The sequence below is a fragment of the Ambystoma mexicanum genome, chromosome 1p (assembly GCF_040938575.1).
Source record: "Ambystoma mexicanum isolate Mex_15411 chromosome 1p, UKY_AmexF1_1, whole genome shotgun sequence".
Classification (NCBI taxonomy): Eukaryota; Metazoa; Chordata; class Amphibia; order Caudata; family Ambystomatidae; genus Ambystoma; species Ambystoma mexicanum.
The window spans coordinates 834,872,563-834,889,338 of record NC_090921.1 but is presented as its reverse complement, the minus strand read 5'-3'; the positions used below and the strand labels follow the sequence as shown (position 1 = coordinate 834,889,338).

Sequence of the window (16,776 nt, the reverse complement as noted above, 5' to 3'; positions counted from 1 at the left end):
ACGTGACCTGCACCCGCTGCCAGGAACAACTGCCCCCGCTGGAGGATCCTCTCCACTTTAAAGGTACTGTGTCCGCCTGGCCTCCCCCGCAACGGTCTGTGTGGGTTGACTCTTAAAGCCTCAACTTACCACTTGGGTTGGCCCTAGGCTGGCTAACTGAGCTTTTCTAAACTGAACCGATTCCTTTCTGCACTCTCTGCAAGACCCTCCAAGCCTTTTAAACTTTGTGACCTTGGGCACAGTGGTGTGCTACTCTCTCCAAGAGGGAGCCTGGCCTCTGAACTTTTTGCTCACAAGCAGACATTGACTTTCCTGCCTTGCTAAGTGTTTCTGAAGGATTGTGTTGTGTGCTGTTCCTAATTTCTGCCTTTTCCCTCCCTTTTCCTTAAACTTATTGGAGTGCCATCTTTAGTTAAGCGCTCACCTCTGTCTGGAAATAAGTGGTGTTAACTAAGACTTGTCTAATAAGGAATAAGGGTTGTACTTATGATAATAGTGATTGTGTTGTTGAACTTACTTATAATAATAATGCTAGAGTATTTCTAAGTGTGTGTTTAAATAAATAATTCTACACTTGATACCAAAGCTTTGGTCAGTGTTTGCTTGTGCTACTGTATTTTGGTACCTATGTTGTATACTCTATATACTGTCTGTCTAACTCTTCTTGAGATAAGTCTGGCTGCTCAGCCACAACTACCAGGTAAATCTGGGTGGTACAGACTGCTACACCTGTAGTCTTAAGCCTTTTTCAGTGGTCCCTAAGGGAACTGCACAGGTTTCTGCCCAACACTGGTGTACAGCGGTGCGATTTGTATCGAGTATACATTTTAGTGTGCTTATAGATACCTTAGTGCAACTAACCACAAAGCTTAGCACTAAAAAAGTTATTTTCTAAACATGTCAACTATGGAAAGTTATAGTCAAGAGTCCCTTGCTACAAAAACTGCTGATTGTTTAAGAGTTCTCTGTAAGCATAAGAATCTCCTGAATAAAGGCAAGAAAATGGAGCTAATAGAAAGGTTGTTAGCAAACCAAAGTCTGGATGGTGGTTCAGAGGGACCTACCACTCCAGCAACTGTAGATAACAGCAATGATATTGATATTAATGTTAGTATTGATAACTGAGGCAGAAGCAGAAGAGGAGGGTGAAGATGACAGAGTTGTCTCCCCTGGGCCTCTACCTGCCCTGCCAGCTGTACCTACTGGACCTTTACCAGGTCCCACACTTAATCCCCAATATATGGAACTAGAAAAAATGAAGCTTGAATTAGAATTCTAAAGAATCAGTGCTTAAACAGAACAACGGCACCAAGAACTAAGGCTCAGAGAAATGGAGCTCAACCATGAGCTAGAAATGAAAAAAATTGTCTGTGGAAAGTGCTTCTCTCTCCGAATCCTCTAGGAGTTCCAGTCCCAAAAGACCCCGGATGCCTAAGGAGTTGGTGGGTATGTATGAGCCTAAGTTGGATGGGTTGGATTGGTTGAGTTTGTTTGAGTATAATCATGGGCTCCAGAACATTACAGGAAATGAGTTAATTTCCTGGTTGTTCTCTAGTCTCCCCCCTGTTGCAACTGATGTGGTAATGAAGTTGGGGGGGGAGGATAAGAAGGATTATGAATGTGTGAAGCTAGCTTTGATAGCTAGATTTGGGAAGACCCCTTCCCAGTACCTTAAGAGGTTTAGGACCCTCAAAAAGCATGATGGCACCCCTTGGGCTACCTGGGTGAGTGAAAGTTTGAAGAACTTAGAGGGATGGATTAAAGGTTACAAAGTGAACACTTATGAGGGAATGAAGAATCTTGTGATGTTGGAGTCAATTTATGATGCCTGCTCTCCTGAGCTCAGACAGCACTTGGCTGATTCAAAGGAATTAGATTCCAGGAAACTAGCTAAGGCTGCTGACTTGTGGGTTGCCAACAGGGCTACTCATAAGGACTCTGGGGGTAACTCGCATTTGGTAAATGCTATGTTTGTAGCTCGTCTGACCATGTGAAAGGAGATCCCAGATGTAAGGGTAAACCTTCAGGGGTCCAGCTTGTCTCCTTAGCCTTCGCTCCAGAGGAGGAAGTACAAATGGCAAGTGGAAACTTTCTACTACTGGCTGATGAACCCATTGGAGTCTCAGCCAGTGTTTCTTTAGTGTCTCTGGGTCTGTGAGAACAACAGAATTTAGATGTCTACAACTCTATCCCAGATAATACTAAAGAGTGTTATAAGGACAGTGTCCAGGTGAATGGTCAGGAGACTCCTGCGGTTAGGGACACTGGGGCCAGCGTAACTGTGGTGGATACATCTTTTTTTCAGGTTGAGGATGTTGCTAAGGCACCCAAACGCCTCATCAAGTTAGCTGGAGGGCCTGTGCAGATGCTTCCCCAATTACCAGTTCTCATCCAGTGTAATGACATGACTGTGAAGATACCTGTCAGCATACAAAGTGAGGTACCAGGAAGGGTTCTGTTGGGTAATGAATGACCTGAAGACTCTTGGAGTAGTGTCACATACCCCCAGACCTCCTAGTAAAAGGTTACAGGAGCGCACCAGACCTGCAAGGGAGAGAACCAGGAGAGGTACTCCCCAGGAGATGAAGAAAGATATGACTCCTACTCCACTGGAGTTACAACTTGCTATCACTGATCAAAAAGAAGCAAAGGGGAAACCCAAGACTTCTAGGAAACAGCCAACAGCAAGCACTCCAGTGCTTCCAACAAGGACTTCCCCTAGGTTGTCCAAAGTTACACCTGTAACTCCACCTCTAGCTGAGGCTGAGAGGGAGGTACAACCCTGTATGGTTGAGCTAGACTCTGAAGAAGAGCTAGTGGAAGGCCAATAACTCATTGGAGATCTGGATCCTGTTTACCATCCTGAGCTGCAGTCTTTACTGGCAGAAGGTGGTCCCAACAGGGCAGACTTCAGTAAGGTACAGAGAGAATGTCCAACTCTGGAAGGTCTTCGCCAACAGGCAGCATCTCAGGCTGATGGGCAAGAGCCTGGAAAGTATAGGTTACACTGGGAAGATGGCCTCTTCTACAGTGAACCAACTGAGTCTGCACATGGAGACTACAAGCGGCTTGTAGTATCTCAAGAAAACAGACAACAGTTCTTGCAACTGGCCCATGAGATTCCTTTGGCTGGTCACTTGAGTTTCAAGAAGACCAAGGAAAGGTTCTCACTCTACTTTTATTGGCCAAAGATGGGGGCTGAGGTAGATGAGTTTTGCAAGAGCTGCCATACCTGCCAGACTTCTGGTAAGGTTGGGTCCAAGAATGTGGCAACTTTAGTGCCTCTCCAAGTTGTGGGAGTCCCATTTGAGAGGGTAGGGATTGACATTGTTGGTCCCCTTGATCCCCCAACCTCCTCAGGCAACAGGTTTATCCTTGTTGTAGTAGACCATGCTACTAGGTACCCTGAGGCAATTCCTATGAGGACTGTTACAGCTCAGGCTGTGGCTAAGGCCCTCCTTGGTATTTTTACCAGGGTTGGGGTTCCTAAGGAAGTCATCTCTGACAAGGGTCAAATTTGATGTCCCACTACATGAAAGCCATGCGGAAAACCTGTGGAGTTACTTACAAGTTCTCTACCGCCTACAACTATCGGACAAACGGGTTGGTAGAAAGGTTCAACAGAACCATGAAGAGAATGATAGGTGCTCTAGAAGATCCCCTTAAAAGAAAGTGGGACATTCTATTGCCATGGCTTCTCTTTGCTTATAGAGAAGTCCCTCAGGAGGGAGTAGGTTATTCTCCCTTTGAACTTCTTTATGGCCATCCAGTCAGAGGTCCATTGGCCCTGATTAAGGAGGGGTTGGAGAGTGCTCCTTCCCCCAAGTCAGTCAGAGTGACTGACTATGTGATAGGTCTCCAGAGGAGAATGTCACAAATGATGGCAGAAACTAGTGATAACCTGAAAGCTGGACAAGCTTTGGTCAAGCATTGGCATGACCAAAAGGCTAACATGGTTGAGTTCACTCAAGACCAGCTAGTTCTAGTTATGATCCCAACAAGGCAGAGGGCCTTGCAAGATAAATGGATGGGACCCTTCAAGGCTGTGGGTAAACCTGGCGAAGTGAACTATCTGGTGGACTTGGGCAATTCCAAGGAGGCTCCTAGAGTCTTCCACACCAACCGACTAAAGGCGTATGTCTCCAGGCCTGAAGTAGGAGCCTTGCTTCTAGCTTCAACAGAAGAGGAAGAAGAGAGTGAAGCTCTCCCTGATCTCCTCAGAGGCTTACCCTTGGACGAAAAGATTTAAGGATTAAATCTCTCTCTGGACGACGCTGCGACTTGCACCCGCTGCCAGGAACAACTGCCCCCGCTGGAGGATCCGCTCCACTTTAAAGGTACTGTGTCCGCCTGGCCTCCCTCGCAAACTGTCTGTGTGGGGTGACTCTTAAAGCCTCAATTTACCACTTGGGTTGGCCCTAGGCTGGCTAACTGAACTTTTCTAAACTGAACTGATTCCTTTCTGAACTCTCTGCAAGACTCTCCAAGCCTTTTAAACTTTGTGACCTTGGGCACAGTGGTGTCCTACTCTCTCCAAGAGGGAGCCTGGCCTCTGAACATTTTGCTCACAAGTAGACTTTGACTTTCCTGCCTTGCTAAGTGTTTCTGAAGGATTGGGGTGTGTTCTGTTCCTAATTTCTGCCTTTTCCCTCCCTTTTCCTTAAACCTATTGGAGTGCCATCTTTAGTTAAGCGCTCACCTCTGTCTGGAAATAAGTGGTGTTAACTAAGACTTGTCTAATAAGGAATAAGGGTTGTACTTATGATAATAGTGATTGTGTTGTTGAACTTACTTATAATAATAGTGCTAGAGTATTTCTAAGTGTGTGTTTAAATAAATAATTCTATACTTGATACCAAAGCTCTGGTCAGGGTTTGCTTGTGCTACTGTATTTTGGTACCTATCTTGTATACTCTATATACTGTCTAACTCTTCTTGAGAGAAGTCTGGCTGCTCAGGTAAATCTGGGTGGTACAGACTGCTACCAATTGGGTTTACTGCCAACACCTGTAGTCTTAAGCCTTTTGCAGTGGTCCCTAAGGGAGCTGCACAGGTTTCTGCCTAACATGCGCCACCGTGGACTCCATGATATCTTGAGCCACCATCTTCGCTTCTGCCAGCCCCGCCTTAAAACATGCCTGACTATGCACCGGAAGTTCCGGAAGGAAGTCGGCTATTTCCCGCCAAAGCCTCTGGTTAATGTCTGCGAGTATGGCATCTGCATTAGACGGAAGAAGGTGCAGAGAGGCGTTGGAGAAGACCTTCTTCCAATACGGCTCCAATAGCATCTCCTCCTTGCCTAGCAGGGCCGATAACGAATAAGGCTTTGAGTATATGGAAGCCGCTGCAATCACCGAGGAGTGTGGTAGAGGGTGTGCCGACAACAAGAGTGTATCCCCCTCCAGCTGCCTGTACTTGGCGTCTCGGTGCCTGTTGGTGCGCTGCACTGAGTCGGGTTCAGCCATCACTTCTTGGCAAAAGCGGCAATGTCCTCTGCATCAGAATCCCCGTTATAGCTGTGGGGCGCAGAGTAAAGACTTCGGCCAGGACCCCCACCTCCGGTTGCTCGACCTCGGGTTGTGGAAGCCCCAAGTATTCCGCCAAACCTGAAATCATGAAAGGCATTGGCTGACGATGGTGTGTCAGGGTCCTCTTCCTCATCAGTGTCCACTAGGGTGTCCGACTGGTCTGGAGCCGGTGGAGGAGTGCTGGGAGCCGTCGGCTGAGGTGTGGGGACTGGAACGGCATGAGCTGTGGGAGGCAGGGGAGCCGTAATCGAAGGACCCGGCAAGGGCAGCTGGGGCTGTGCCGGGGCTTGAGGCACCGGAGCCATAGGAGGAATGACTATGGGTGCTGGCGGCGGGACTGGAGATAGCATGTCTCTGATAACATCCCGAAGGATGCAGCTCATCTGAGGGGCCCTCATCAACGCAAAGAACTTCTAAAAAAAAACCTGTCCTCGCAGGCTGGTGGGTTGGCAGGTGCTATCTACCTTGCGATAAAGAAGGATAAGCTGTAGGCCACGTACCTGGTTGACACCACTCCCACCTGGACACTCAATCTCCTACCTGCTCCCCGAAAGGGGGTGGTGTCTGATGAGCAGCCATCTTGTCGAGCTGCATGCCACGTGCCTGCGTCGTGGTGCCTGGCTCGCTGGGACTGGCCTGCTACTGGACTCTTGGCGTTGGAGCTTGAGGACTACACTGCACCTCAGGACCAGACCCAGCAGGCGTAGAGCACTCGGCTGAAACTCTGGTAGTGCTGCATACAGGCACCCCCTCAGACATTTGTCGTCTTGTACTATGGCATAGCCACTTAGGTTAACACCCGGTAAAAGAAACTTGTGGTCTCTCAGCGCTGTCCCCGGAAGGATCTAGCAACCCCTCGTCCTGGTGGCCGGTAGCTGGATGAGCTTCGGTACCAGCGCTGGTATGAGTACCTGAATAGTCCCTCCCATGGGCGTAGGACATGGGGGTGAGGGGGGACAAATCCCCCCACAATTTTAAGTGGGGGAGATATAATGGCATTTATCCCCCCCAGAATATGTAAATGTTGTCGTGCACAGTGCACGGTGTCTCTGCACTGTCTGCAGTTGCATCATGCAGCATGTAAAAATACGTCTGCAGGCTGCAGCCGTCAGCGTGCAAAAGTACAAGTTCTACAGACTGTCTGCAGAATAAAAGTACTTCTGCTCGCACAACACATTTCCCAGAATGGCCACTGGAAATCCTGTCCATGGCTGAAAACAAATGTTTTCACCCACCATCTCAGTTCCCCTGCTGACCCCCCCGCCAGTCTGATTCAGAGTAATAAGATGGAGGACTGAAGGGAGGAACCTGACCCCTCACCTGTGCGTACAGTGCATGCATACTCAAAGCCCTTTGATGAAGCAATTGCTACTGCGGCCTGAAGGTAAGTACAAAGGCAAATGTGCGTGTGCCTGTCTCTGTGAGAGAGAAAGCGATACTCTTCATGTGCAAGTGCTATAATGGTGTATGAATGTGCGATGTGAGCAGGTTCAAACTGGGCCATAAAATTGTCTCTGGCACCAATGAAAAAGTGGCCCACAGTTACAAATGAGTTTTTTGATAACATGTGATGCAAATTGTGCATTTTACAGAATATTTATTCAGCGACACTGGTCAAAACTACTAGCTGCAGAGTGAATAAACTCATCTACTGGCCCAAATTGGCCAAAAAAGTGGCCAATTTTGACCAACAACTGGCCCACACCAGCATTTTGTATTTTTGGTTCGGCCATGGGCCTATTGCCCTACAGGCCAGTCCAGGCCTGGATGTGAGCATATGTGTGTGTTCAAGTGTGAGTTTGTGTTACAGTATTTGTGTGTGAGCTTGTGTGGTTATGAATTTTCGAGTGAGATTTAGTCTGCGTGGGGATGTTGTGTTTGTGATGTGATGAAGAGATAGGGGGTTGTGGTCTGTGATGGAAGGAGCTGGAGCATGGCCACTTTGCGAGAGAATGGTGATTGGTAAATGTGGACAAGCATTGTTCTTTTTTTTAATCTTACATGGCAATATTATTGGCATTATGGGAAATGGCATCATGACCGTTCTTAAGGGTGTTATCGCCTATGTTGGCATAGCTTGCATGAGCATATTTTTATACAATAGCCTGGCAATGTGGCTGGTTATATGGGCCAAGCCAACATGAGTTTGCTTACATGTAGGCACTTATCTGTGTTGGCACAGCCTGCATGGGCATGTTTTTATGCTGTGTGATTGCAATGTTGCTGGCTTTATGGGCAAAGTCAAAATGAGTGTTCTTATAGGTAAATGTTTCACAACCTGCATGGACATGTTTACAGTGGCAGCATGGGCATACTTTCTTCATGTGTCATGACAATAATACTGGCATTTTTGGCAAAGACAATGTGAGTGTTCTTAGGAAGGACAATGGCCTATAGTGGCATAACCTGCATTGACATGTTTATAATGGCATGGTAATATTACTGGCATTATTGGCAAAGGCATCATGAGGGTTCTTCCACTGAGATACTGGCCACTATTGCCACAGCCAACATTTACCCTTCTTTTATCTAGTTACATGGCAGTATTGAGGTATTATGTGAAAAGGCAATTTGAGTTTTATTAGATAAGGATATTGCCCTTACTTAGCACAACTAAGAAGTGGCAACAATATTATGGGCCAATCCATCATAAGTATTCTTACATAGGAGTACTAACATATGTGGGAATACTGCCATATATGAGTCTGTTACAGTGGCATTACTGGCATTATGGGCAATACCGACATGAGTGTGTTCTTATTTTTAAAACACTGCCATATATTGAAACATGGAGATTGAAAATGTCTTTTGACACTAGAAGAATACTGGGATATATTGTGTGCAGAAAGATCCAGAAATGCACTGAACAATACTCTTGTGTACTGTTGGTAATCTAGCATCCAATTTTGTATTGTATTCATGTGATACCCCACACAAACAAGTGTGTTTTATAGGCATTTACCCATTGCTTTAAAAAAGCTCTGCCATAAAATACACAATTGTAAACTTTTAGTTAAAAAAATTAAATGTAAGTGCAGTGGGGGGTTATCTGTCCGGTCTCCCTTTGCTTGGTTTTGGAAGCCCTCACAATGGTTGGTTGCTCATACACATCCATGAGAAATATGTATTCCCGTCCAATGAAAACATTCATTCACCTGCAGACTCATGTGTTATCATTCATTAGCACTATCAATAGATGTTACAGCGAAAGAGTGTGATTGGACATGGGCCTTATCCATTTTAACCAGCCAACTTTCTTAGTTAGCTAACAGCATTTGTTCACTATCCATCTCCCCTGCTGTCCCCTGTTTTTCCATTTCCTTCTAGATCTGGAATTAATGGAACTAAATGAATCAAAATGCATACGTCTGCTTGCTTACTCCACCCTAGCTCCCGACCCACATTAACTCAAGCACTGTGATTTCCATTGAAACGGAAAGGGGGATATTTATAAAGCTTCCATTGGATTCTCCAAGACAGCCACCTTTTTGTAGTTGTATTTGTTTTTTTTGTTTTTGAAAAACTAGTTTGCACTTCCAGCTTGCACCTGTTTGCGACAAACAAATTGGGTGATAGTGGTGATAAAGCATGCTTTGAAAGGCCATGCTGGCAATTAAGAGCTCTGTGCAGCACCTGCCAAAAGCCCTCAATGCATTTGCGCCTTAATTCAGGTGGTGGGCCATTACTGGTTGGGACACACTGGCTAGTCATGCTTTATTATGCCACCACTTTCTGCCTCAGTTGAACATCACAAACGGAAATATGAGCTAGAACATAGAGTTGAATCAGCAAAGGTACAAATATATTTTAGGACCCTTTCCAGAATGTTTATGGTGGCCCACCCAATCAGAGTTGTGGAATTCTGGGCATTATTAACTGTTTGTTTCCCAGAATTATCCTCTCATGGACGGCTTTCTCCAATGTTAGTTCCATTCCCTCTGTGACTGTTTATTCGGTTTGTCCCCTCCACTTACATAATCCAGGCTCCCAACTCTTCATCAATCCTTGCATACAGCTCTCATTCTCTCCCCAGCCCCCTTCCCTCACACTCTGCCTGAACTGTTCTCTTTCCCCATCACCAAGCTCTTGGGCTATATGATATCTGCGCTGTTACTGGCACCATTCCCCCTCAAGCCATTTCACACTGCCTGTGTTTAACCCAAATCACTCTAGTCTTCTTCCTTGACCCACTGCCACTGATTCTCACTTTACATGCACCATTCAAGGGTTGTGGGCAGCTCACCCTACTCTTTACTGTGCCACGCTCTCTGGTCTAATGCTGTTAGATTGCCCTGGTCATGCTGTCATACGCAGGCTCCTCTTGTTGCAGAATCCCAGTTTCCATGGCAACACTGTACTGGTGGAACATACAGGCTAATTAAAAACACTTTTGTTTCTTTTTGGGCCAACACAACCACTTGGACAGTACTTTGACACCCTTGGGAAGAAGCAATGGCAACCATTATGTGGCATTAGTTCCCGGCCCATTTACACGCATGCAACACACAGGGCCATATTTTACCCGCTCCATCTGCCGTCAGGGAGTGGGCACCACCCGCAAAAACTTTCCCTAGGGAATTGCAGCTTCTACAGGCAAGGGGAGATCCGAGAAAACTTTCTGAACCCGGTTGTTATGTAATGGGATGGAGATGCACGTAACAACCCATATAGCAGTAGAGCAGCACACAGCAGGGCGCACAACATGGACTGTCCAGCTGCTGGCCTTGCCTGGCCTGATGGATTGTGTCATTTTACCATGCAAAGTCCCCAAAGTGTCCCCTGTCCCCCCCAGATTTTAAGTGTCTCCTACGCCCCTGGTCCTTCCCGCTCTGACGTTTCCTAGTGAAGGACTCGCCCTTGCGGGCAGGCAATGGAAAAGAGAAGCCCTGCCTTGGACCTTGATCTGTCCTTGATGAAGTTCTTCAAGTCCTCTGGAGGCGACTTCTCGAAGAGCTCCCTCCACCTTGCTAGCCTGTTCTTCAGAGCTTGAGGTGTGAGCGCGTTGTACGCAGTACAACCCTCCCATTAATGGTCGGGGCCAAGGCAGCGGAGGCACAGAGCGAGGGGGTCGGACATAGGAAAGAGCACTTCGCAGGCTGGACACCTGCTGAAGCCCAAGGATGTCGACATGCGCCGGGGAGGAGCGTGGCACCAGAGGACCGAGTACCTGGTTAAAGATTAGAAGAGAAAACAAAAAAAGACAGTAACCGGGGAAGAGCGCGTAGAATTCCAAGGCCAAAGCCAAACCCAGGAGCGCTGGTGAAAGCAGTCCGTCCCAGTCGACACGGAAACGAGGACTGAGGGGTGATGCCAGTGGGCGGAGTCAGGGGAGCGCATGCTCCCAGGGCCGCACCCCTGCGCGCCTCTAAATTTAAAGGGGAAGATTTTTTTCTGGTGAAAAAGGTTCTGTCTCCCGTCCCTAGGAGGGACGCCCATGCAGTATGGAGGAAAGGGGACGGAATGTAAGAGTATGGTCGTATTCTTCCCAGCTCTGCAGAGAGCTGTTAAAGAGGCCTTTTGGTGCATGGAGGAAGTGGAATAGGGGTTGGGGGGGCTAGAGACCCTAATCCACATCCAAACCACAGCAATGTCCTCACTGTACCTGTGTAGGCTATCCATGACTTAATTGGAATCACCAACTTGACGGATCAAGCTATAAAATGAGGCACCCCTGCACCAGTGACCCCCAGACACCCAAAGCCACAACAGACCATTATAGCAGTAGCCCACAATGGCTTTAGGCTTACATGGAGTCATTTGCCATCTTGGTCGGGGCTCATGGAGCTAAGCTGCATACCTCTTTTGTTGCCCCCTGGACATCTTTAAATCCAACAGGGCTTACATTTCTTACCAACAGCGAACATTGTCCTACCTTTGGTGGTAGAACCTGGGTATAGTAATCCTCTCTGGGGTCTTTTTAGACACTTAGGATTGGCAGATGCCTTCTTCCTTCACTGAAAACATCCAACTACTTTCTTATGTCAGGTCAGTATCAACCACATATAGAGCCCATTGAATCTTATGGGAGAACTTTGATAACTATTCGGAAGATCCCCTAATAACACAAAACCGGGTACTTAACTGAAGCTATTGCTGCACAATTGTTCGCAGGATAGGGTTTGAGTGCTTACGCTAGTTTCTGCACTTGTTGGCGTGCTTTGTGATTTGATGAGGCTGATGGCTCCAACATCTTTTCCCCACACTTCAGCCTAAGCAACAATGTTTCAATGTTGTGATGTGTATAAGTATAGTTTAGTAACCTTGTAGTATCCTGAGATTGTTGAACCTGTGTTGCTTAATAAATAAGCATATTTCATATTTTTACCTGTGCAGAAAATCTATTGCTTGACAACCAATGTGTATATTAACTGTGCTTTACACCAGTCTGCTTATCTAAGTCTTGCCGCTTAGCCACACTACCAGTGAGAGTTTGGTAACATTTTGTGTAAACCCTTGCAGGTCTACTAAGGTTGGAATCCCAGAACGCTATGCAAAAAGAGATTCTGCAAAACCCTGCTACCAGAGGTCAGTATTTACTGATTGAAATATAACAGTGATTTGCATAGCTAGCCATCCAGCCTGCTAACATGAAAAAACAGTCACGGGGAATGCTACATTCCCGATAGTCTATTCTCCGATCATACAAACATACCATTGCCACCCAGGAGAGGATCCCACCCTAGGATTATAGAGATGGAAGAAAGCTAAAAGTCCCAAAAGATCTCATCCTCTGACAATAGAAATAAACAAGGGCTTATGGGAATCGTGATTCTTGTCCGACAAAAGCATAGCCCCAGATAAAGAGAACCACACTGACTGAAGATTGACTACAGCCATTTCAAAAAGCATTGCACGCTTTAGCAGCCTACCTTGAGCGTGACGTTTGTGGAACCATCAAATTCCTGGTCTGAAATTATGAATCTGTTCTTGTCAATCCCACAGTTCACCAAAATCTTTTCTTCCTGTCCTGAACCAAAGTAGCCAGCGATACTCTGCAAGGTACAAAACATAACTGTTTGATCACTCTCATTTGTATTTTATTTTATTTATACAGTGCTTTACAAGTTTAAAAAGACGGTACAAAATAATGCATAAATAGAGAAAGGGAAGAAAAATGTTTAAGTGCTAGAGGTAGAAAGAAGATGGTCTTTCCGACAAGTTTTGAAGAAGAGAAAAAGAGATCTAATAGAAAGCGGTAAGGTGATCAGTGTTTTGGAGCAAGAAACGAGAAGGAGCGAAAGCAGGAAGGTGCATAGTGGTGCAGGGGACTGAAAGAAGGAACAGAGATTGTGAACGAAGTACGCGAGAAGGAGAAAAGAAAGATACAAGAGCAGAAAGAAATGGAGGAGCCAAGCTACATAAAGATTTGAATACAAAACAGAGGAAATAAAACAGACAACCTTCGAATCAAAGCCAATGAAGTGAGGAGATGTCAGAAGAAAGAGTGACGAGGCGATAAACCAAGAAGGCGACGACCTGAAGAGTTGAAGTTGGAACATAAGGGGGCGAGTTATTGGAGGGAAGGCCCAGTAACAAAGACAAATAGCAATCTAGTCTGGAAAAAACAGTGGAAGTAAGCAGTTGTTTAGTCGCATGGAAGGAGAGATAGGGACGTGCTTTTCTGTGTGCAATGACAGAAATATGAGCCCAGAAGGAAAGAGAAGAACCATAAAGAATGTGTGTCAGATGACGATAGAGGTAGATTGGCAGGAGGACATGGTATAGAAGGTGGAGTAATGGGGGGAGTGATAGAAGAAGGAGGAAAGAATAGAACCTCTGTTTTGGTAGGATGAAGGTGGAGATCATTAACTGACATCCAGTGTTAGATGGTGTGAGGGGTCAGAAATGAAAGCCAGACACAAAGTTGCCATGTTTTTGGTTAAAGACATTTATTAAATAGAAACAAGTTGAGAAAATGCCACTCTGGCCCTATTCTAAAGAGGAACTTCCCTACCTAGAAACCAAAAACTAAGAACTGTCTGTGTCAGGATGTCAGTAACTGAAAAGCCATCATTGTGTCCAAAACAGCCTATCCCGACCCTTGAACTACAAACAAAACAACAAAGGGGTGCAAGGAAATGTCTTTAACTTGATGCTGGAAAAAGTGTTCAAAACCAAAAGTATAAGAATGACTCCAATGAAAATGTTCTCCAGGGTACAGCAAAACAAGGTACAGCAAAACAAGAACAAACTAATCTCAAAGTACCACACATAACGACCAAACACCACCTATCCCATCTCCCTAAACCAACTACTAAAATCCACTCAAAACCCAAAAACTCCCTGCACAAGGACCTTTCAAACCAAAAACCACAATCCCACTGGAGAGTCCAACAAACCACCTCAACCACACAGATGCCAATATCAAAACTGTCCTTGAGTCCAAATGTCCTATTTTGACCCTCACACTATAATCAGTCTATAAGGTGGAAAGCGAAATGTCTTTAACCTTAGGTGATTGCAAAAAAAGAGTGCATAAAGGAAAACGTAACAGCTCCAACAGTAAGGTTCCCCAAGGTCGAATAGCCTTGGTCCCAGAGGATGATTCCCTTCCACTGCATTCTTCCTTAATGCAAAGGACTCTTTGTCTAACAGTTATTTGTGTTTTTCTTGGCCCACAACAATACTCTTCTTTAGAAAGCTGCTTAGCCTTTTGGTTCGACTTCTTTTCAAAAGATCCTTCTTGTTTATCAAACACAGTACATTAACCTTTCATGTGATTTCCTGTAGTGTGCAACTGCCTGGTATACTCTACTGTCAGGGCTTCTTGAATTCATACATACGTGTAACTGCCTGGTTTACTCGCCTGCCTGGACTTCTTATATTCACATATAGTTTTCTCTTTCACTTCCAGAACTGGATATACCACTTTGGTATATTACATCTCCTTGATACATCATTCATTTTGTGTTTTCCCTGTATTTGCATTCCATGCATTCATATACAGGTGGAGTTCTTATTTTCAATGTGCCTTCTTGGTTTGCAATCAGTCGTTTTATTGTTCCTGTGACTTTAAGGTTTATGATTTGTTCTACGCGCAGTCGCCAAAATGCTCAAGGCTCCCCACTATGCCTGGGTTGACTCACCGGCTCTGTGGGGCGTCCTCGGTCCTGTTGGTGCTTATGCGGCAAAGCTTTGACACCCGCTTCCCACTCTGGACTGCTCATGCGCCGTTCTGGTCTCTCTCGTGGCTTCGGTTCAGCACACTGTCTCCTCTAGGTCCCGGTAGGTGAAACGCTGCCTTCTTTGGTGGCCGAATGCCCAGGAGTCATCGCTGGCTCCTGGTGCTTATGCAGCGCATCCTGCCCCGCAGCATTTCTCTGATTCCTCGCTGGTGAGCTGCATGGCTACACCACACTAGTTTGTGCTTCTCTGCTTCACAGAGAGGTGCAACGACTTCTCCCAAACAGGAGCAGCCCCTTACGATTTTGTCTTCCATCTTTAAATTGAGTTTGAGGTTCTTTCTGCTCTGCATTGTTCTTTCCTTCTTCCTCGTCCCAGTATTTGGGCGATTGTGGAAAAAGGAGTCCATTGATGTTGATTGATACAGATTGCATGAAAAATCACTTAACGGTTCTGAATGTTGAACCAGTTCTATACAGTGGGTAATTAGAACTGGAAAAGGTAGTCTTGGAGCTTTTGCATTTTATACCAGGAATGGAAGTTTGGCATATAGGGTTTTGGGAAAAGGTTTCTCCATTTTCCCCAAAGAGGGATACAGAATCATGGCAATAGGCCATTAAGGTATTGTGTATCAAGGGGTCTTCTTCATGGGTAAATGGGGGATACCATGTCTCATCCAATGAAGAAACGACATCTCCTGGAGAGGGTCTCCACCCATGTGATCTTCTCTCATATAGGCGCCTCCAAGGTTAGGATCAGGTAGTGGCTGCCTTCCCCTGGTCACATAGGAGGAGGTTACTACCGGGAGATCAGTGATGACTCCATTGGATTCATCACATACCCTTCCCCTAATGATGCTGGTTCTCTCAGTATCTATTGGAAAACAGGAAAGGAAGTCCACATTACCCTATTCCCTTCTTTTTCTGTGTTCCACTGTAAAACAATAGGCCTGGAAATCTAAGAACCAGAACATGATTCTTGCATTTGTGTCTTTGCAGAGGCTCATCCTTGTTAAGGCATCGTGATCAGTGACCAGCCTAATATCCTACCTGTCAGATAGTGTTTAAGGTAGGTTATTGCCCACTTTATCGCTATGGCCTCTAATTCTATAGTAGCATAGTGTTTCTCTTTTGGAAACAATTTTCTACTGATGTAAAGAATAGGGTGTTCAATGCACTCGCGATCGTGTAAAAGAACTACCCCTAAGCCAATGTGTGAAGCATCTGTCTGTAGAGTGAATTCCCTGTTGAAATCTGCCACTTTCAACACAGGTTCACTACACAGAACGTGATTGAGCTTGTCAAAACACAATTGGCCATCTTCTTTCCATTTTGCTTTCTGCTGTTCGACATTTTTGAATTTATTAGTAAGACAAGACAAGATGGATCAGTAACTAGCGAGGACATGTCTGTTATATCCTAGTAAACCCAAAAAGTCCCTTAGGTCTTTCTTTGTCTTGGGGTTTCCTTGACTGCTTTGTCTTTCTGAGTTTGGGGTTGAACCAGCCCATTACATATGAAAAATCCAGGAAACTTGACTGCTAATTGTGCCAAGTTACAGGTCTTTGGATTGGCTGCGAGTCCGGCTTTTCTTAATGCTCTGCTTACTAGGTACAGATGGTGTAAATGCTCTTCCCCGGACCTACTGTGGATGATTATATCCTCAATGTACGCCCCACAGAAATAGGCATAAGGTGGGAGGACTAAGTCCATTAACCTTTTAAAAGCATCCGGTACCCTGTGCAAACCAAAAGGTAACACCATCAACTGAAAAAGCCCAATGGGAGTGGAAAATGCGGTTTTCTGCTTGTCCTCTGGATTAACAGGGACTTGCCAGTATCCTTTTGTCAGATCAACCGTGGAAATGGAAACAGCGGTTCCCAATCAATGTATGAGATCATCGATTCAAGGCATTGGATAACTATCAAATTGGGAGACTGCATTTACCTTTCTAAAGTCAATGCAGAACCTCCACAATTGATGTGGCTTGGCATTGAGTACTATTGAAGAGGATCAAGGACTCAGAGGGTTCGATGATATCGGCCATTAACATATTTTCCACCTCCTCTGTAATTATGCCTTTTCTAGATTCGGGTATACTGTAAGGTTTTAAATGGACTACCTTC

General features: G+C 45.6%; 1 protein-coding gene across 3 annotated transcripts in view; it reads right to left on the bottom strand.

Moving 5' to 3' along the window:
* The window catches only part of NUDT17 (nudix hydrolase 17), a 556,736-nt gene that overhangs the window by 397,566 nt on the left and 142,394 nt on the right, over window positions 1-16,776 (bottom strand). For 2 of the 3 annotated variants that reach the window (XM_069652793.1, XM_069652795.1), the window contains one exon: window positions 12,398-12,520. The exons of the other annotated variant lie outside the window; for it this stretch is intronic. In XM_069652793.1, coding sequence (XP_069508894.1) covers window positions 12,398-12,520 — 123 coding nt within the window. The remainder of the gene's footprint in view (window positions 1-12,397; window positions 12,521-16,776) is intronic. 3 annotated transcript variants of the gene reach the window in all.